At 39.7% G+C, this 22770-nt stretch overlaps 1 protein-coding gene and 2 pseudogenes across 1 annotated transcript; 1 reads left to right on the top strand and 2 right to left on the bottom strand.

Moving 5' to 3' along the window:
• Positions 1-1639: 1639 nt before the first annotated feature.
• LOC103442689 (protein PSK SIMULATOR 1-like) lies at positions 1640-4395 on the top strand. Its single transcript, XM_008381506.4, has 2 exons — positions 1640-1894; positions 2274-4395. Exon 2 carries the CDS (start codon positions 2337-2339, stop codon positions 4041-4043), a length of 1707 nt encoding a protein of 568 aa, XP_008379728.3. The 5' UTR covers positions 1640-1894; positions 2274-2336; the 3' UTR covers positions 4044-4395.
• A 569-nt stretch (positions 4396-4964) lies between these two features.
• LOC103442957 (cytochrome P450 76A2-like) lies at positions 4965-14444 on the bottom strand (annotated as a pseudogene).
• A 914-nt stretch (positions 14445-15358) lies between these two features.
• Positions 15359-18874, bottom strand: LOC139187532 (cytochrome P450 76A2-like; annotated as a pseudogene).
• Between the last annotated feature and the right edge of the window lie 3896 nt (positions 18875-22770).

The following is a 22770-nucleotide window of genomic DNA, read 5'->3' as shown; positions in this document are numbered from 1 at the left end:
CCCGAAATCCTCACAAAGAGGATCCGGAGAAAATTCTCATCCTTATAATATCTCCAGTTTAGAAGAGGAAAGTTAATCAAATTTTATCTTAGGTGACAATTATATGCGCCTGGAAATACCCCAAACACAATTCACTAACAACAAAACCAGCAAACTAACACACAAAAACATTCAACATTCAACAATGCAAAACACCCTTTCTTTGTTTCTTCTTTGTTGTTGTCGGCCTCGATCACTGGCGGCCCAACGCAACCCCACAGTGAAATGCCCAATGCTCTTGCCAACCACAAAGCACCCATGTACAAGAACACCCACTCGCAACTACACGTCCCTATCAACCCACCAACCAAATCATCCAAAAATATACTTAATTTTGCCTTGACAATGTCACATTTATTATATAAATAACATACATGTTTTTATTTTTTTCCTCATAAAAAATAAGAATATGTTAGGATCATAGAATAAAAGATGACATCAAGTATCTAAAATTTTGGATACGTATTTTGGTATATTTAGGTTGTTCAACTTATCCTTCGGTTCTTGATATTGTGGGCACATTCAATGGTTTAAGAATTGTCGGCACATTTAATGGTTTAAGAATAAGCCTTTAATCTTTAATATAAGAGTTGTTTAGGAGTGCTAATGCATGCAATTTTATCCTAAGTTTAAATTATGGGTTATATTTGCTCAAATTTTAGGTTTTAACTCAAAAAACTTATTTTAAGCGCAACCATTGGAGAATGATTGAGTTATTTTAAAACCTAAAATTCTAAGGGTTGAAGATGGCATTAGTGTAAATAATATTGTTTGTTAAAAAAAATCTGAACTCCCTTTGAGCACTAGCCCAAAAAAATCCCCTAGAGGTATAGTCAATTAAATCCATTTCCCCACCTAAAAACCCTTCAAGCTGCCACTCCCTCACCTCTTAAGGTAGATAATATGGTTTATTAAAAAAAAAAAATTCACTAGGCTCCCTGTTGTTCCTCCAGGCAGGAGTCGACAGGGCCAGCCCCTAGGCCATGTGACGCAAGGCTGACAGCCACAATTAAAAAATAATTAAAAATTATATAAAAAAATTAAAATACAAAAAGGATTAATAAAAAATACAAAAAATGAAAAATATATATATATATATATTTTTTTTTCTATAAATACCTAACCAAGTTTTTCCACCTAACACCATATTTCAATATTTTCAAATACTTTCAACCAATATTTTATTATTATTCGAAATTAAAAATAAAATTATCTTGTACTAAATCATAGTAATATTTTAATACCAATATTCTAGGCTATTCAATTTAGAAGTACAGATGCACTTAGGCAATTACTGTCCACTAAAAACAGTTACGGTTCACTTGAAGGAATTGAATTACCTCTGGCCTACAGAGTATTTAAGTGTGGAATTGCTCTAATAAAAATAAAGGAAAACTAACGAAAAATCCAAAAACACTTCATTTTTAATGAAAAGCCCTTTTTAAAGGTATAGTGAATAGTAACAGAGAAATGTATAAATGTGATTTTTCGTTAAAAATGAACAGTACTAAAAGTGTTTTGTTAAAATCCCTAAAAATAATATTAAAAATGAAAAGAAGCGGACCATTGGTATTCCACAAGGGGCAACGTAATATCCTGTTTTTCACCTCGATTGGACCGGTTACGACTCGTTTCGGACTCTTTTCGACTTAAGATTTGTCTCCCCTGTTTTTCTCCGCGTTGCGGGCGCGGCTATTTGTACGCAGGTGGAGCGTACGGTCAAAACCTACGCACTCCCTCCCACTCCAACCCCCAAACGCTCAAACCTTCCTCCTCCTTCCTCTCTTTCTGTAGCTCAGCCATGTTTGTTTAATTCTGCGCTTCAGATCAATGTCAAGCTTGTTCGAGTAAAACGGTGAGTGTTCTTCCTACTGTAACTGTAAGTATGCACAGCGTTAGTACCAGTGTATATGCTTGTGTTAGTGTATTGTTGTTTGAATCTGTGAGGGCTGTTTGGTTGGTAAGAAAATGTTGTAATTCTTGTGTTTTGGACCCGGGAAATTATCACTTTCTTTATTTGATTTTTGGGTATTTAATGTCTTAACAAGCAACCAAATGAAGGGTTAAAGCCATGATTGTTTTATATTTGTGTATGGTTTTACTATTGAGCTAAGATATATTATGGGATTTAGGGTTGATTCCATGAAATTTCTGTGTTTTTTGGGGGTCAAGAAATTGTGATTTTGTTTTGTGTTTAACAATATAATATAGTTGTACTTCTTTTTTTGGGACAGGAAAGGGATCTACTGAGGTTTCTGATTAGGGTTAGTTTCGCACTTTGCGGTGTATGTGCTTAAATGGGGGGTGAGATAGTCTCTGGGTCCTGGATTGGTAGTTTGAGGTTCTCATGGAGTCGTTTGGCGGAGGCTGACAAGCCAGTGATTGGAATTCTGGCATTTGAAGTTGCGGGGTTGATGTTAAAGATGGTTAATTTATGGAATAGTGTGAGTGAGAATGAGATGCTTAGGTTGAGGGAAGAGATTGTTAACTTGATTGGGGTCAGAAGGCTTGTGTCTGACAACGATGATTACTTGATGGAACTTGCACTGAATGAGATAATTGAGGATTTGGGATATCTGGCAATGTCTGTCGTCAGGCTTGGGAAGAAGTGCACTGACCCTGTGTATCACCGTTTTGAAGAAATTTTCGAGGACCCTGTCGAGAATGGTTTTCAGTGGCTTGGATGGGCTTACAGGTGGAGCAAAATGGAGAGGAAAGTGAAGAAAATGGAGAAATTTGTTGAGGCTACAATGCAATTATCGCAGGAGCTGGAAGTGCTGGCAGAGCTTGAGCAAACTCTGAGGAGAATGCGCGCTAATCCTGAAGTAAATCGGGTAAAATTGCTTGAGTTTCAACAGAAGGTAATGTGGCGGCGTCAAGAAGTGAAAATTTTACAAGATACGTCTCCTTGGAGTAGAACGTATGATTACATTGTCCGACTTTTGGCAAGATCCCTTTTTACAATGTTAGAGAGGATAAAGCTGGTCTTTGGATTTAATCAAATGGCTTTGGGAGAGGGAATGGATAGCTCTGAAGTTATCAATTCTGTTTGTCTTTCCCGCAGTCATTCATTTTCTGCTCTTATGCACTCTTCCGTTCATCCATCTGATGGTAATCCATGTGGGTTCTATTCTGGACCTCTTGGGAGGACTCTTACAAAGCCGAGGCTTAATGCTGGCAAGAATATAACAAACAAGCAGCGGCAAGCTCATCACCAGTCATCCATCCAACATGGAAGTTATTCCCATCTAAAACCCAAACGGTTTGCTCATGTTCGGTCTTTTAAAGAATGTGTGACAGGTGGAAGCAATTCTCCTGTTCTTGAGAGCTGCAAGCCAGATATGGGTGGTTCTATGAGGTTGAGAAGTACCGGTATCAAACATTTTGATAACTTAAAGTACACGCATATGGGTTCTCAATCTTTCAGCCACGGCATCTATTCTAAACTGTCCCTGTTCAGTTCAAAATGCACACTATTGAATGCTCCACCATCTACCCTTGGCGATGCTGCTCTAGCTCTCCATTACGCATATGTGATAGCTTTGATTGAAAAGATAGCTTCATCACCTCACTTGATCAGCCTTGACGAAAGATCTAATCTTTACAATATGTTGACCACAACCATAAGAGCTGCTCTGAGAGCTAGACTAAAGTCATATGCCAAAACTATGGGCTCATCTGTGTATAATCCTGCCCTTGCAGGAGAGTGGAATCGAGCAATGGAGCAGATCTTGGGATGGCTTGCTCCACTCGCCCATAACATGATACGGTGGCATTCTGACCGCAATATTGTGAAGCAGCAGGAAGTTTCCAAGACAAATGTGCTTCTGGTCCAGACCCTTTACTTTGCAAGTCAGGCTAAAACTGAAGATGCAATTACAGAGCTTCTCATTGGTCTGAACTATATGTGCATGATTGACGAACTTAATAGGAAGGCTATGCGAGACGCTGGTGGCAGCCGGCCATACGATGATTATATGCTCAAGCAGGATGAAATTGCTTAACAAATTCTGCAGATGGCATTAGCGGATTTTGGACTTGCACAGGTCTATAAGATGGAGATGTTCATCAATAAAGTGGTTTAGAGAAGCATGAGTTACTAGACAACACTTCCAAGAAGTAGTTTTAAGTGATCAGAAATCGAATTACTCCACTCTTGAGATGTTTAACACATCAAATTAACACGTTTCGCTTCTGTTTTGCTGTTTAGTTCTTCTTCTTGGAACTCAACGATTCTTTCGTTTGTTCATATGTTGGATGAATTGGGGGCCTATGGTCAGTTTCTTGTAAAGCTTATCTTGTAATACGAAACTCTGTGGCATCACGAATAGGTTTATTTGCACTGATCTTTTGACATATCCGTAGCTACATTCATTTAATCAGATTGATTGCATCTTTTTAGTTATTTTCTCCTCTTTTTGTCCTCTGTTTTTCGGAAGGGTAAATGATTGCCACACTCCCTTTTGACCTCCTGCACTCCTAATTTTATCAATTGATTCTCATTTGATCTATTCAATCTAATGACACAAAAAAAGGGGAGTCAAAGAGGTGAAAAGGCGGAAATCACTCCTCTTTTGGTAATAGTATTAATGAATTATGTTCTTCATATGTATCAAAGGTCAGAAATTGTCTATGTGTTGATCACGTCGTCCCTATTGTTTGGGGAAAATTCTAGATGATTAACTTTTTCTTATGTAAATTTTTAATCAAAAACCATGCCTGATCAATCAATTGATCTTTTTCTACACAATGATTCTTCAATAATGCCATAGAACTTACTTCTTTAAGACTCCCCGCCCCCCCAAAAAAAAAAAAAAAAAAAAAAAAACTTACAGCTTTCACACATTTTGTAATACAACGTTGTTTGTAGCACATAGTTGAGCAACAATTTGACATAATACAATACTATTAGCATTATCGTTTGAATCATCAAATTCATTCACCAAATTTGTTTACAAATTAGGTGGGGCAATGCTTGTGTAAGTATTTTACGTAATTTGAATTAGTGAAACACTGTCACATTATTCAATGAATACGTTTGACATTCGGTATGATATTTCAATATTAAACAAGTCGATTAAGATCACTCATTCAAGAACACCAAATTGTTGTCTAGCATCAATCATAGTTTCTCTAGTAACATTTGCATCCCCAACTTCCTAAGGCACTGCTAGCAATGGCTCAGATTTTGTCATTGTTATCCCCAACTTGTCCTTCCAATCCATAGTTTCTCTAGTAACATTTGCGTCAAGTGACCAATCAAATCGTTGAAGCAACATCCCCAATGTAAGATGCAGCATTCTATGAGCCAGAGGAATACCTGCACACATTCTTCTCCCAGCTCCAAATGGAATCAACTCATAATTCTGCCCCTTATAATCAGTCTTTGAGCCGACGTGTTAAGACCTAGCTACGTCTTCGAGAGATTGCACAGAGAGAGTACAGAGAACATTCACAATTTCATTCATATCTCAACTTCCTTTACAATTCGTTATATGTAGTAAGTTCTAACAAACAACCCACCCAACTAACTCTCATCCAACTATTACCAACAGAACCAACAGAATTATGCCATCTGTCACAGACTCCTAACACTACGAACCTCTCGGGCTTAGACGACATCGGCTCTTCACGCCACACATCTCGATCTCTTCCAATTGCATAAGCATTCACAAACACTTGTGTGTCTTTGGGTGCAAAGTACCCCATGAAACTGGTGTCATGCATTGCCTTTCTTGGTACTAGGAATGGAATTGGTGGATGCAATCTTAGCGTTTCGTTGATTATGCCCTGCAAGTATGGAAGATTGTCAATATCACTCTCTTCAATCTTTCTGCTCGGACATATTACTTGAGTGAGCTCGGCTTTCGCCTCAATTAGTGTTGCTGGGTTGCATAACAGCTCGGTCAATGCCCATTCTGTGGTGCTGCTTGTTGTTTCCAAACCAGCCCGAAATATTTCCTGCACCGGACCACACATTTTAAATTTGTTCACTATTCAGGCTTGAGAAGTAACTCTGCCTATGTAAGTTTATCTCACATTGCCGGTCCCAAGCCAGGATAAAGGAGGAGGGGGAGGGCGTCAGGTAGTCGACAGCCGACACTCCAGGGTTACGTCGAATCCTTATGAAAATGAATCCAGAACGAAATCGTGCTAAAGCTAGGGCGTCACCCGTAAGTGGCGCGCTGTGTGGCCCGAGCACAGTGATAAATGAGCAAGGGTCGCTGTATCTCCATCGGCACCCGGATGCAGTGTTAAATGAGCAAGGGGGCCATAGAAACTTCTTTTCGAACGACTCCACTCAAAGTTGTTTGGGAGCATATGCTCCTATCAACTTTACACGGAACACACAAAAGAAGTACTTTGATCCTATTAGACGGGGGAGGGTGAAGAAGCTAGGACAGAAGGGTAGAGTTCAAGAGAGCAGAATGCGTTTAGGAACGTGGAATATAGGAACCTTAACGGGAAAATCTATGGAAGTAGTGGAAGTTATGGTGAGGAGAAGGATAAATATTATGTGCCTACAAGAAACTAAGTGGGTTGGTCGTAAGGCAAAGGATCTAGAAAACTCAGGGTTTAAACTTTGGTATTCGGGCACAAATAGAACGAGAAACGGTGTTGGCATCATCGTGGACAAGACCTTGACACAAGATGTTGTAGATGTCAAGAGGGTAGGAGATAGAATCATGGCAATCAAGATTGTAATAGGACAAGAACTTATCAATGTGATTAGTGTGTACGCACCTCAAGTAGGGTTGGATACGAGTTCGAAGGAGAAATTTTGGGAAGACCTTGGAGACTTGGTGCAAGGAATTGCTCAGACGGAGAAGTTATTTATAGGAGGAGATTTAAATGGACACGTGGGCAGGGAGACAGGCAACTATGGAGGTTTTCATGGTGGCCATGGTTTTGGGGAGAGAAACGAGGATGGGGAAGCTATCTTGGATTTTGCAATGGCATATGATCTTTTCTTAGCCAACACCTTCTTTAAGAAGAGAGAAGAACATGTGATCACCTACAAGAATGGGTCGTCAAAAACACAAATAGATTTTCTTCTAATGAGGAAAGGGGATCGTATAACTTGTAAGGATTGCAAAGTTATACCGGGAGAGAGCTTGGCTAATCAACATCGCTTGTTGGTGATGGATGTACATATCAAAAGAGTGAGAAAAAAGAACAAGACTTGAAAGTGCCCAAGGACTAGATGGTGGAATCTAAAAGAAGAAAAACAAGCAATTTTCAAAGAGAAAGTAATCACCCAGTGTGTGTGGGATAGAGAGGGGGAAGCTAGCCAAAGGTGGGATTCCATGACTAGTTGTATCCGAAAAGTAGCAAAAAAGGTATTAGGAGAGTCCAAGGGCTTTGCTCCACACCAAAAGGAATCTTGGTGATGGAATGAGGAGGTACAAACAAAGGTGAAGGCTAAGAAGGAATGTTGTAAAGCCTTATACAAGGATAGGACCGATGAAAATGGTGAAAGGTATAGAAAAGCGAAGCAAGTGGCGAAGAAAGCTGTGAGAGAAGCTAAGTTAGCGGCTTATGACGATATGTATAAGCGACTAGATACCAAAGAAGGAGAGTTGGATATCTATAAACTAGCTAGAGCAAGGGAAAAGAAGACAAGGGACCTAAACCAAGTGAGGTGCATCAAGGATGAGGATGGAAAGGTTCTTGCTACAGAGAACGCGGTCAAAGACAGATGGAGAGGTTATTGTCATAATCTTTTCAATGAAGGACATGAAAGGAGTGCTTCTTTAGGGGAGTTGAGTAACTCAGAAGAGTGTAGAAACTACTCCTTTTATCGTCGAATCAGGAAGGAAGAAATAGTTGTAGCTTTGAAGAAGATGAAGCATAGAAAAGCAGTAGGCCCAGACGATATACCGATCGAAGTGTGGAAAGTTTTGGGAGAGACAGGTATAACATGGCTCACTGACCTTTTCAATAGGATTTTGAAAACGAAAAAGATGCCAAATGAGTGGCGAACGAGCACTTTGGTGCCTATCTACAAGAATAAGGGCGACGTACAAAATTGCATGAACTACAGGGGTATTAAGCTAATGAGTCATACAATGAAGCTCTGGGAGAGAGTCATTGAGCATAGATTGAGGCAAGAGACACGGGTTTCGGACAACCAATTCGAGTGCATGCCAGGGCGCTCAACCATTGATGGAAAGATATAGAGATGGGAAAAAGGATTTACACATGGTCTTTATAGATTTGGAAAAAGCGTATGATAGGGTCCCAAGAGACATTCTTTGGAGGATTTTAGAGAAGAAAGGAGTACGAGTAGCATATATCCAAGCTATAAAGGATATGTATGAAGGAGCAAAGACTGCCGTAAGAACTCATGAAGGACAAACCGAAAGCTTTCCCATAACTGTAGGATTACATCAAGGCTCATCCTTAAGTCCTTACCTTTTTGCGTTGGTAATGGATGAGTTAACAAGACATATCCAAGATGATATTCCTTGGTGTATGCTTTTCGCAGACGATATAGTGTTGATAGATGAAACTCAGGAAGAGGTAAATGCAAAGCTTAACCTTTGGAGAGAAGTGTTGGAATCTAAAGGTCTTCGCCTAAGTAGATCAAAGACAGAATATATGGAGTGCAAGTTCAGTGCAAATGGAGGCCAAAACGAGTTAGGGGTGAGGATCGGAGATCAAGAAATACCAAAGAGCGACCGTTTTCGTTACCTAGGATTTATCTTGCAAAAGAACAGAGAATTAGATGGAGATCTCAACCATAGAATACAAGCTGGATGGATGAAGTGGAAGAGTGCATCCGGCGTGTTGTGTGATCGCCATATGCCACTAAAGCTCAAGGGAAAATTTTATAGGACGGCAACAAGGCTAGCGATGCTGTATGGCACAGAATGTTGGGCGGTGAAGCATCAACACGTACACAAAATGGGTGTAGCGGAGATGAGGATGCTTCGTTGGATGTGTGGGCACACGAGAAAGGATAAGATTAGGAATAAGGATATCCGGGGTAAAGTAGGAGTAGCCGAAATTGAAGGAAAGATGAGAGAAAATCGGTTACGGTGGTTTGGACATGTGCAAAGAAGGCCTACTGACGCTCCGATTAGAAGATGCGACTATGAGACAGAGGTTCAGGGCCGAAGGGGTAGAGGAAGACCTAGGAAAACTTTGGAAGAGACTCTAAGAAAAGACTTAGAGTACTTGGATCTAACAGAGGACATGACACATGACCGAGCACAATGGCGTTCTAAGATTCATATAGCCGACCCCACTCAATGACTTGGATTTTCCAAGTTTCCAACCGAGAAGTTTTCCTCACTCGGGAAATTAAGGGAATACTACCTCAACCTACATGCTCCACTCACAAAGCTTCAACATACAAGCTTCAACAAAAGAAAAATTCAAAGAACTTAGCGAAGAAGGCTTTGGTGTATTTAACACAATACGTTGAAATGAAGCAAAGCTTATTTATCGATATCCTCGATAAGTTACAAATATGTACATATACATGAGTCAAAATAAACAAACAAGAGGGAGCCTTCACAAAGGTTGCTTAGGAGAAGTCTCAGCAGTCGGTAGAGCCCCAGAAAGAGAAGGCACCGGAGGGGGATTATTCGGAGCCTCAGTACTGGACAGAACCCTAGAAGGAGGAGGCATCAGAGGTTGATCATTTGGAGCTTCATTACGCGGTACAGCCCAAGAAGACGAAGGCAATAAATGCCTTTGGAACAAACTCACAAACCTCTGATGATCAAGTAAAACCTGACCATCAGATTCCTTCATCTAGTCAAGCTTCCTCTTCATGTTTGTAGCATAGTCATGTGCGAGCCGGTGCAACTGTTTATTCTCATGCTTGAGCCCTCTAATCTCCTATTTGAGACTCATCACTTCAGCCGCCAATGATTCAACTTGGCGGGTTCGAGCAAATAGGCGTTGGGCCATATTAGACACAGAACCTACACACTGAACACTGAGAGCCAGAGAATCCTTAACAGCCAACTCATCAGACCGTTTGGAAAGTAGTTTGTTATCTTTGGGAGTGAGAAGGTTCCTGGCCACCACCGCAGCGGTCATATCATTCTTCATCACGGAATCCCCAACGGTAAGAGGACCAGTAGGGGAGACAAAGGATGGGCGCCATATGTTGTCTGGAGAAGGCGTGGCTGCCTCTTCAACAAGGTTCAAGTCAAAACGACGGTCGGAGGGGCCAGACATTTTCAAAGGTGTTGAAGAGAGAACAGGTCGGACAAATCAAGATCTTAGAAGTGCAAGAATGGAGCTTCTACTGGTGGAGATTCAAGTGTGCTTTGGAACTTAATGCCAGCCTCTATAAAAATCTGCACTCGACGGAGTTTCAGAAATCGAAGAGGCGCCTGCTCAGAAATCGAAGAGGCGTTTGCTTTCTCAGAAGCTGGGTTGCTCAGAGCCCACGAGGGTTGATCTCAGAAATCGAAGAGGCGTTTGCTTTCTCAAAAGCTGGGCTGCTCAAAGACCACGAAGGCCGATCTCAGAAATCGAAGAGGCGCTTGCTTTTTCAAAAGCTGGGCTACTCAGAGACCACGAGGGCCAATATCAGAAATCAAAGAGGCACCTACTTTTTCAGCCTTGTCAGCACCTATCACACGGACACTCAGCTTTTCGGAAATTACGGGCATTCTGTCGAAGATTTCTGGTGAAGTAGAAAGCATATGAATCTTACTGTTCAATCACCCACTTTGCACACGCAACATTAGCTCATGGGTACCACAGATAACTTTGACAAAGTTCTCTGACAAAGTTGAGACACGTGACACTTGCAGCTCCCACTACATCGCTCTGACCAAGAAGGGTAAAAGAATAGCAAAGAAACAGCACTAACAAAGTTTAGACACATAAATTTTGAAGGTCTAGCTACCATATTATTACCCACAAGGGTAAATGAACAGTACCACTGCTGGATAATTGGAAAGTCCCTGTGTGTCAACCTCTATGCTCCGTGGCAAGGTAGACTAGCAAACATGCCCAATCTTTACCCACATTCGAGAAAACACTCCCAACAAGATTGCTTGCTCCAAAATCTAAGCGGCACCGCCCTCCGAATCTCGAGAGCCAGACTCCCAACATGATTACTTTCTCAAAAATCGAAGAGACACCGCTCTCCGAATCTCGAGAGCCAGACCCCCAGCAGGATTGCTTTCTCAAAAATCGAAGAGGCATCGTTCTCCGAATCTCGAGAGCCAGATCCCCGACAGGATTGCTTGTTCGAAAACCGAAGAGGGACCACTTTCTCAACTTCGAGAGCCAGACCTCCTTGGATAAAGCTTGTCTGTAATCTTCACACGCAAAATCAGCTTTCCAGATACCACAGACCACTTTTTCAAAGTGCTCTGACAGAGTTAAAACATGTGAAGCTGGCAGCTCCCACTACCGTGCTATGACCAAGCATGGTAACGGACAGGCAAACTTGCAAAAATGCTCAACCCTTCCTCATATCTGAGAGGGCACTCCAAACGAAACCTTTCGAAATATTCAGCTTTCTTTCCCCCCGATAATATCTCTGCAAACAAGCTATACTAGAGCAAGAATATCTCATATCATCAGGGTTAAAAGCAAGAGTATCCCATATCATGCTTTTTCCCTGTCTTTTCCTTTGGCCTTGTTCTTACCTACAAGACAAGGAGAAAGAGAGCAATCAGTCAGCACTTGGAATCAAGCTTCCAGTTAGGAACTGACTGTCTGGAACCCCTTACTTGATTACTTACCTGGCATTGCTCTCGAGTACTCATCTTCAACATCTTATGCTTCCAGGGAAGATACCGCATCTGCCTGAGGAACAGATAGGGCAAGTGAGAAGGATACAAGGAAGCATGTGGAGACAAGCGTGACAGCACACGTGCCGATACATCCACTACTTTGTCAAAAGCAAAAGTATCCCATATCAGCAGGGTCGAACGTACTCGAGATTTGATGGACTTGTTTTGACCCTCAAATTCTTTAGTCGGCCTTATACTCTGGAGGAAACCAGAAAACCCTCCAGCCCAGTTCAAGAATAAGCCTGTGGAAAGTTACTTCTTCAAAAGCAAAAGTATCTCATATCATCTCTTCTCATTTTTCTTCTCTTTATCCTTCATGCTGCCTGCAAGATAGGGAGAATGAGAACAATCAGCCGGAACTTGAAATCAAACTTCTGGTCTGGGACTGATTGCTTGGAGCTCTGATTGCTTACCTTGTCTGTCATCTCTTTCAGCAGATCCCCTAGCTCGGCGACTTGGGGGACTCCTACTACATGGTTTGTATCGCGCTTGACCAAGCCTGAAACTACAAGTAAGCTTCAAGTGAAATTGATACATTACCTTGTGCATCTCCACCAGTTAAAGATACCACCCCTGGATGGAGAAAGAGTACTTCCAGAGAAGATGCCACATCTACCTATGAGACAGATAAGGTAAGTGAAGACGATACCACACTTCGGTACTTAGAAGTTTCGTGATTACGATATCATTCTCCCACAATATTTCCTAATGTCATTTGTATTAAATCATTCACTTGTACTCACTAAAGGAGAGCTTGAACTTATGTACTTGTGTAAACCCTTCGCAATTAATGAGAACTCCTATATTCCGTGGACGTAGCCAATCTGGGTGAACCACGTACATCTTGTGTTTGCTTTCCTGTCTCTATCCATTTATATACTTATCTACACTAATGACCGGAGCAATCTAGCCAAGATCACAAAAAGCGACCGTTTTCGCTACCTAGGATCTATCTTGCAAAAGAACGGAGAATTAGATGGAGATCTCAACCATAGAATACAAGCTAGATGGATGAAGTGGAAGAGTGCATCCGGCGTGTTGTGGGACCGTCGTAGGCCACTGAAGCTCAAGGAAAATTTTTATAGGACGTAAATAAGGCTAGCGATGCTGTATGGCACAGAATGTTGGGCGGTGAAGCATCAACACGTACACAAAATGGGTGTAGCGGAGATGAGGATGCTTCGTGGGATGTGTGGGCACACGAGAAAAGATAAGATTGGGAATGAGGATATCCGAGGTAAAGTAGGAGTAGCCGAAATTGAAGGAAAGATGAGAGAAAATCGGTTACGGTGGTTTGGACATGTGCAAAGAAGGCCTACTGACGCTCCGGTTCGAATATGTGACTACGGGACAGAGGTTCAGGGCCAAAGGGGTAGAGGAAGACCTAGGAAAACTTTGGAAGAGACCCTAAGAAAAGACTTAGAGTACTTGGATCTAACGGAGGACATGACACAAAACCGAGCGCAATGGCGTTCTAGGATTCATATAGCCGACCCCACTTAGTGGGAAAAGGCTTTGTTGTTGTTGTTGTTGTTGTTTGTATTCAGGCTTGAGAAGTGAAATGTGAAGGGTAATTACAGTTCTCTTGCGAGATAGACGAGTATGTATATTGCAAAACTGTGAATCTGGATCACACGTTAACACAAGAATCAACCTAATGAATAGTACAGCATTTTAAAGAAATTTGAAGGTTTAAGGGCTAAAAAGAGAACTTACCAGTATGAAAATAATGAGATCATGATCAGAAATTTTAGCCGGTTTGTCAATTCCGTCTCCTTCAAATTCAAGCAACACATCCAAGAAGTCCATAGTTTTCTCTCCACCTACGTCCCTCTCTTGGATGCGTTCCTTGAAAAACTTAGAGGCAATTTGTATAGCTTTTCCAAGCTCCCTTTTCATCTTCCTCTTCAAGCCTTGCGGATCAAGCCACCTCAGCCATGGAAAGAAATCTACCACGTTGGCATTCCCGTTCCATTCCATCAGTCCTTTCATTTCCTTAAAAACTCCAACCCTTCTTCCGAATTCGTATCCACCAAGTCCCTAGACAACATGAGGTTGCCAAGAAGGTTGAAAGTCATAAGAAACACGAAACGCGCCACGTGAACGCCACGCCCTTCTTCGACTTTGGAGGCTTCCTCTTCAACGCACAACTGCATGTTGTCTATGCACTTTCTTCGTATGAAAGCAGTCTCGTTGATGCGTTTGTTTGCCACCATCTCCACTGTCACTAACCGCCTCATCACGCGCCAATGTGTGCCGTACGGAGCTCAGTGAGCCTTTGAGGTAGTCATAAACTCTTGCGGTTTCGTTTATTGTGCGCTCTTCAAATGAGAGGTCATGGTTCTTGAAAAGGTCTGCAGCTGCCTTGGCAGATTGAATTGACAATGTTTCTCACACCAAGTGTGAGCCAAATTACAGGGCCAAACTTGTGTCCTAGGTCAGTGAGAGTCCTGTGTGGCATTGTGCCGAGGTCGAGCATGTTGCCGAGTACAGGCCATCCTTTTGGTCCGGAGGAAGCCGATGGGGACCCAATTTCGATGATCTCCGGCGGATCAAGAAGAGTAGAGCTGGTGAAAAGAAGATGATCAAACATACAAGAAAACTCCACTCGCTTAAGTTGAAGAAATGAAGCATTGTAACGTTTTTGTCTCTAAAAATCAGCAGTATTGTGTGCAAGTGCAAAGCATGAAGGAAACTTTATTTGCATTTGTATTCTCGTGAGCAGAGTGGGCAAAGTTTTCTGTCAATTTTTAGATAGATCTTAAGGGAAAGTCTAAAAATATTAGCCGTTGGATTAGTGTTTAGTTATGGTAATAATGAGTATTATTGAATTTATTACGATCTGTTCTTAGCTGTGATGTAAATATTTTACTCAGTTTTTAGAATTTGTATTGTTATTTTTTTGTCAAATGATAGACTTATTAGATTAGATGTTAGATTAGGGAGCCGACGGAGTTCGAACCCATGTTGTGGTGTAAAGGCAACATTCTTTCCAACCATTGTATTGTTATTAGATTATGTCAAAAATAACACAATTACTTTAGAGGTTTGAACTTTGAAGTTTTGTTATACATCTACCAACAGGTGATCTTGAAATGGCAACATATAATTGGATATATCCCTTGGACTTTGAGAACGCATTTGGTCATTAAGGACAAGGACAACCCAGTTAACAAAAACAAAAGAGTGCAGAAACATAAAACGATAGTGCAGAAATCATTTTCTCAAGATAGTCCTTGAGATAATATATAATTAGTTATGCAAGTAATGTGACATTTTTTCTTCATTTGTACACATGTGAGATCACTTTGAACTTGATTTTTTTTTTATAGGTAAGACGGTAACTTATCACTGGTCACATCATTATTTTTAACAAATACGATTGAATAATTTGCCACTAGTACTATGGTCTAACGATATTCTTCTTTACTTGTAAGTAAGACGTATTAGGTTCGATTCTCGCTAAATGCGAACTTAAACCTCATTATTGCTAGCCCATTGTGAGGCTTATTCCATCCTCCATCTTTTATTGTAGATAATATCGTTCGTTAAGGAAAAGGAAAAAAAAAACGTTCGTAAGCTATGGCCCGCCACACCATTTGACCAAGTGTTGAGTGACGCTCAGACTTCCTCATTGTTATCCCTAACTTGTCCTTCCAATCAATGTTGCCTCTAGTAACATCTCCACCAAGTTCCCAGTCAAATTGGTGAAGGAACATCCCCAAAGTGAGATGCAACATTCTATGAGCTAGTGGCAACCCTGCACAAACTCTTCTTCCACTTCCAAATGGAATGAACTCAAAATGTTGACCCTTACAGTCCCATTTCGTGCCTATGAACCTCTCCGGCTTAAACAATGCCGGCTCATCATCCCACACGTCGGGGTTCTCTTCCGATTGCATAAGCATTCACAAAAACTAGCGTGTTTTTGGGTATAAAGTAGTCCATGAATTTGGTTTCCTCCATAGCCTTTCTTGGTATTAGGAATGGGATTGGTGGATGCAATCTCAGTGTTTCTTTAATTATACCCTGCAATTATGGAAGCTTTTCAATGTCACCCTCCTCAACCTTTCTGCAGCTTGGACCTATCACTTGAGTGAGCTCAGCTTTGGCCTTGATTAATTTCTCCGGGTTGCATAGCAGCTCGGTCAGTGCCCATTCTATTGTGCTGCTCGTCGTTTCCGAGCAAGCCAGAAATATTTCCTGTTCAACAGAAGTATAAGTCTACGAATTCTGTGGCCACTTTTGAACAGAAAGATTAAGCCGTTTGGTGCATCTAAATCCAAATATGTGTGACAAAGCAAAGTATCGTTTCAAGAATGCAATATAAGAAAATATGAAAATAATAAAAGAATTTTAATGATAATAGTCATCAAGCAAATCATAACATTAATTGTGCACAAGGTTAATATAAACAACTAGAGAGAAAGTAAGAAATACAACGAATTTGGAGATTGAGGCTTACATAAATGCAATGTCCTAAAAATAGAATTTCATCCCTATTTTGTGCTAGTAGTTTGGTAGGCGTCCGTCTCTCAAGATTCAACAATCTATAATTTAAAGTCGAAGCAGAACCTTATATATTCCGTATTCTCAAGTCACGATTCAAAATTTGACTAACAATGATAAAAAGACATCGGAGAAAACTCTACTTTTTCTTTCTTTATTTTTTTTTTAAAGACAATAGTTCTTAAGCATTTATAGAACCCAATATACCGTATGCCTCGGAGATGTATCTTTTTGGGTTTTAGGTAATTAAGTAATACACTTCAACAGACACATCACTAAAGGGGATTGCTCCCCTTACGGCACCCTTTGATACATAACTTTTAACACTTAATTGACTCTTATTTTTCATATATATTTTATAATAAAATATTATAATAATTATAATATATAAGTTCCAACAATCTCCTACATGAATGAAAAATTAGAAGAATATGAGAACACAGGTGAACAAGAGATGCATCGGGAAATATATCTTTTGAACTTGAACCTACCCTGATGAATACTTATCGGATTTACTAGTGAAGTAGTGTGTATAGGAGACATTGAACTGTTCACCATGTATGGTAAACTAAGACAATAACCAATACACATCTTTTATCCTAATATATAATGGTTCATAAGATTGTGTTCATTTTGGTCTTGGAAAAATCCCAGATTCATAAAACCTTTAGAGAATTTAGCCATCTCATTCTTATAGAAGCGATCTCACTTCTACTCTCACATAGGTGACTATTGATTAAGAATAGTCTGCTTTACTCCTCTTATTTATTATAAGATGTCAATGTCATTAAGTATAAATATACACCTAAAACTACAACACCTTTCTTCCATCATAGGAATGAGGTATATAATGTGTTAACTTCTTTAAATCATGCCCAACCAGTTTGCCTATTGAACTTAGACCATAGGATCTCGAATCAACTAAGTTAGGTTTCTGCCCGGCTAATCCATTAGTTATGTTGGCTTTAGCCTCATTCTCCTCGATGATCAACTTACTCTTTAGTCTAACCTTTAATAATTGGATCCATTACTAGGTTGACTATCTTTAATGGTGTGCACAGTCCATCTTATGAAATTATACTTCATATGAGAGTAGTTGTTTTTCAATGTCAAGTCTTTAAAAATATATATATGTTAGGACTTTTGTAAGTAATGTGCTAAAACTTGAGCATATTTCCCAACATTTAAGGTATTTGTAGGAAAGTCCTTAACCTCTCCATAACTTAAAATACTCATTATAAGATGCAAACTACTATTTCCAATTTAGACATTGTGCTTTCCTCAAATCGACAAACCATCACAAAATTTAGGATTATCCTCTACAATCTTTTGAAGCCAGCATCAATGTAACAGCTCCCTACACGTTTGTTACATGTATTTGGATGACTTTAAGAAGTTCTAAATTATAATTGGGTGATGTAGAGCACATACTATGACCGAATTACACTAAACATATATTTAACCGAACGATTGGTCAAAGAATTTTATGTATGACATTGATACAACATTTTATGTGATCTCAACCCAACTTTAATATAATTCAAAACTTTAAGTAATTAGCACCAATTTTATGAACTTAATAGAATGGTAAGCACATATGGCTAATTAGGACTTGATTAAGGTATTTAATTATATACTCTATATTGGATGAAAAATTAAATAAATACAACTTATCATCACTTACCAGTATGAAAATATTGACATCATGACCAGAAATTTTGGCTGGTTCATCACCCGTTGCCTTCAAACTCAAGCAACACATCCAAGAAATCCCTAGTTCTCACTCCACCCAGCTGCTTATCTTTCATGCGCTGCCTCACAAACCTAGCAGCAATTTTTAAAGCTTTTCCGAGATCCCTTGTCATCTTCCTCTTCAAGCCTTGCGGATCAAGCCACCTCACTCCATCATTCCAGTCATTGCTGTAAAAAACTCGGACCCTTCTTTCGAATTCGGGTCCACCAAGTCCTTAGACAACATGAGGTTGCCAAGAAGGTTGAAGCTCATAAGGAACACAAACCTTGCCACATGAACTCCGTGCCCTTCTTTCAGTTTTGACGCCTCCTCTTCTATCCACAATTGCAATATTTCAAGGCACTTTTTCCTTACGAAACCCGTCTCATTGATGCGCTTGTTCACCAGCATGTCAACCGTGACTAACCGCCTTAACACACGCCAGTGTGAGCCGTAAGGGGCTAGGGCTAATGAACCTTTGTGGTAGTCATAAACTTGGCTTGCTTCAGTCGTGGGGCGTCCTGCTAATGAGATGTCATGGTTCTTGAAAAGGTTGGCGGCAGCTTTAGCAGATTGAATTACCATGGTGTTTCTTGCACCAACTCTTAGCCAAATTACAGGACCAAACTTGTGTTTTAGCTCAGCGAGCGTCCTGTGTGGCATTGTGCCGAGGTCAAAACATATTGCCAAACAAGGGCAGTCCCGGTGGTCCAGGAGGAAGCCGATCGTGACCCAAGTTTGATGATCTCCGGGGGATTAAGAAGAGCAGGGCGGGTAAAGATAGGATGAAAGAATACACAAGAAAATTCCAAGGCCAATCCATCACGGTCAAGGACTCAAGAAATATATTAATTGAAATCATGCTTCACAATATCAAATTCATATGTATATTTACAACAAGACAAAAGTCCGTTATCAGCCCTAATGGAAGCATAAGAATTTCATAGGAAAAACATCAAATATGTCTTACAAGGTAAAAGAAGAAGATAGATAAAAAGAGGCAGAACTAGTAGAAGGAGATGAACAATACTGAAACAATTTGATAGAAAAAGAGCTACACAACATCGACAACATGACGAAAGCATGAAGAGTTGCAGCAGATTAGCAAAAGATGAAAAGTAACATAAGTGGTATAGTATCATGCAAAATAATGTATTTTTACTAGACAAAATCTCTAAATCATTGTGGACCCCACTACAATAATGATATAATAGCATAAGAGTAAATAAAGAAAAGAGTTTGGTCCATTAATGACTTTTCACATTGAAGTGTCCTTAAGATTAAATTTGAATAGTATTAGGAGTGCTTCATTAAGACTCCCTTGGTTTTTATGCATTCAAGGATGTGTTTTGTAGTGTTGTACCTGGGAATCCTTCCAATTTTTCGGATAGAAACATCATTGCAGTCCGTAGTCCGGAGTTTTTATTTTATTTTACATAGTTAAATCAGTTAAATATAACATTTAAATTTTAATATGAGGATTGTGCAATATAAGTTTTATAAATGAACTGACTTGAAATTCGGGTGTTTTAGTGCATTGATCAAAATATGATTCTAATCATGAAGCACCCCGACCCAAAAGGTCCACCCGGACTCCGAATTGAGCTGTGCTGGCCGACTGCAGAAAGGTGACGAAGTCATAAAGCGTAGTGATGTGGAAAATGTGAATAAATTTAAACCTAAAGGTGTCTAAATGTAAGAGTGCACACGTGAGCGGGATTGAACCCAATTCACACGTAATGTTAGAGTATAAGTAAAATACAGTAAAAGTAGGATAAGAATTATACCATTGAAGATAATCATCTATACCAAGATTTGCCAAAAATCCTCGTCGACATGAAAACTAAGCTCAAACCTGGAGCGGCGAAAAACAAGGGTTAGTGGGCCTAAAAAATAAAGTTTTGTAAAACCTTTTCGAAAATGTAATAACTTTCATTGTAAAACAAGTATAGTTTCCAAATATAACATACTGCATATAGTATGAAAATACTTACCATAGCCAACAAAATCTCAAGAATGCAATACGTCACAATATTTCACATATAAAACATTTAACTTCCAGAAATCACCATATCTTGAATAAACGAACATATACTATCAGGTGCTTATTGATGTATGCTGACACACAAGTTCATGCAGAGGTATTCTAACATAAACAAGACTGGGTGTAGTATGATTTACGCTCAAGTACGTGAAGACTGGCGCTATGAGCTTCACATATGAGTCCTAATTGCATATAGCAATCTAGGTCAGGACTAGCACCTACAATGGATCCAAAGTGAGCGTGTTGGTGGGATGTGAACATACACGTGAAGCCTGGCCCTGACTCGGGCGAGTTCAAACACCAATGTAGCATGCATGATGAGCAGTAATATAAATATGATCATGCTACAGAAATTTCGTAATTCACAACAATAATTATAATAACATTCGTGACCGTAAATATATTTATGGCATCACGTCAAAATATGCATAACCGTGCACCATTGAGCTATGGTTATGTGTTTAGTTCACATTGTGAGTAAACATTGAATTTTACACACTGTTTTTTTAATCTTTTACACTATTTTCAATTTTCGACCATTGGATCAAATGAATTAAAAACAATAAAAAAAATTAACGTAAAAATGTAAGAGATAAAAAATGACATTTGAATAGCACCGCCCCTATTTTATTGATGACTTTGTAACAGGGATAATAGAGCCAAGATCCCTTATTCTTTAATTAACTTTAAACGACGTCGTTGTTAAGGAAGTTTCACATAATCGTTACAAACTTATATTCACATGTAGTGAAGGTCGCTTATAAACAATCGCGTTAAGTTCAATTCCTAGCGTGAGTGACATGATGTCATAGTTGCAAGTGCTTTGTCAATGCTTATGATTTTCATTAAACGTAATGATCTTTGATTGTATCTCTATTATGATGTCATGTAGGGAACTTTAGAAGAATGTTTTGGGTTGTCGAATGATGTCATCCAATCCAATAAAACAAGGAAAATCTGAGAGTTAACTAGTGATGTCACGGTTAATTTGGAGTATTGTCGTTCATAATTCAATGAAGTAGTAACTGGAAATCAAATTATTTGCATACATGTCATGTGTGGAGAAAAAGCCTCTAGCTATCCCATCCATCATCTTATTTCTCAAATTTATTTTACAATCTGTCTAATTTTTCGTACTTGTTTGTTTGTTTCAACTTCATCCAAATCAAAACCCCCCTTTTAGTTTCTTGTTTCAAAGTGTTTCAAATCTATTTTAGTTTGTGTTTTTAAGTGTTTTGATTCAAGTAAAAGTCAATTTTCATCCAAAGTCATTCCTAGTGTCTATTTCAAGTTTATTTGGTTGTTTTAAGCTGTGTTGAGTATTTTAAGTTTGCTTTGAGTCTTTTGAGTCTTGTTAAGTGTTTTTAAGTTTAGTTTTATGTTTTTGAGTCAGTTTAGAGGTTATTAGCAAGCCCTCCTAATCCCCAGTCCAGAACGATCCCTACTTATACTTATACTGCAATTGTCAAAAGAGGGTTAAATTTGTGTGTTAAGTTAATTTTCGCATCAGTACCAATTCTTCTTACTTACGTAATGATGCTCCGAGAGATGGTTGTTATGTGATTCCTACGCAGCTAGTATCGCTTGATTATGTGAGTGCAGTTCCTTTGCAATATGGACCTGTGGTTTTAGTTCCTCAGCGCCCGTGCTCGTCTTCTCTACATCCGGATGCTTATGAAGAGGCGGATGATGAAGTTGATTCATACAAAGATGGATTTGTTTTGTAGCAGTGTCAACAAATTATAAAGAAGCGACCACTTGAAGGTGCTCAGGCTGATAGCGACGTCAATTTTTGTCATAAGAAGAAAGAAGCGTTTAGGCTTTCTCAATTTGGTGGTCGTGTGTCACTTGATAAAGATGTACATATTCATTTCTTTCTTGTGACTTACTTTGCTTTCATTGTTTTAGCTTTGATTTCTAACATCTTTCTTTGTCTTGTTTAGGCTGGGCCTTCTTGTTCTTTTGATTTGGCGAACACATGCATTCATTCTTATATGGAGATGTTATTTAAAGGTAATTTACCTACAACGGGGAGATTGGGAATCCGTTGGTGCAAAGCCCGTTTCGAATCCGCCAAGTTGCCCTAGTTTTCCACGTGTAGGTGAGGGTATGCAAAGGCCCGTCATGCATCCAACACCTTTGCCAGCTAGCTCTGAGGTCTCTTTAAGAGGGCCGAACCTTCGTGGTACTGAGTAACTTATCCATTGCATCAAACTTAATGCGACCATGGATGTCAAAAGCCAAATTGAGGAGAGGATTTCAAAGTGCCCATGGGAAGACCTTGCATTGCTTAAGGAGGATTTGTCGAAACTTGTTTCTACGATTGACAACCTTAACGTTGATTCCTCGCCCTTGAGGGTCCAGATTAAGTATTCTTCCTTGCGTGTTATTTCCTTGAAGAAGTTAAGTCCAGATGTTAGTTCTCAACAACTTGCGGCAATGGATTTATCAATTACCTAAGTCCGGTCTTTTCAGCAAGCTGTTTTGGACGATTATCAAGTTACAGGGACCTCTTTAGCTTCCGTACGAGTTCATCTAGAAGAGTTGGAGCGGGAGCGAGAGCAGTTGGGAATCGAAGCATCATAACTTGAAGGTGTTTTAGCAGGAAGCTACAATTTCTCAGTACTATAAGGAAATGTCATGCCTAGAGCAAGAGAAAAGCATGGCTATGAAGT

The sequence above is a fragment of the Malus domestica genome, chromosome 12, assembly GCF_042453785.1.
Source record: "Malus domestica chromosome 12, GDT2T_hap1".
Taxonomy (NCBI): Eukaryota; Viridiplantae; Streptophyta; class Magnoliopsida; order Rosales; family Rosaceae; genus Malus; species Malus domestica.
Note: the sequence above shows the minus strand (reverse complement) of the source record. Positions and strands in the feature narration are given on the sequence as shown.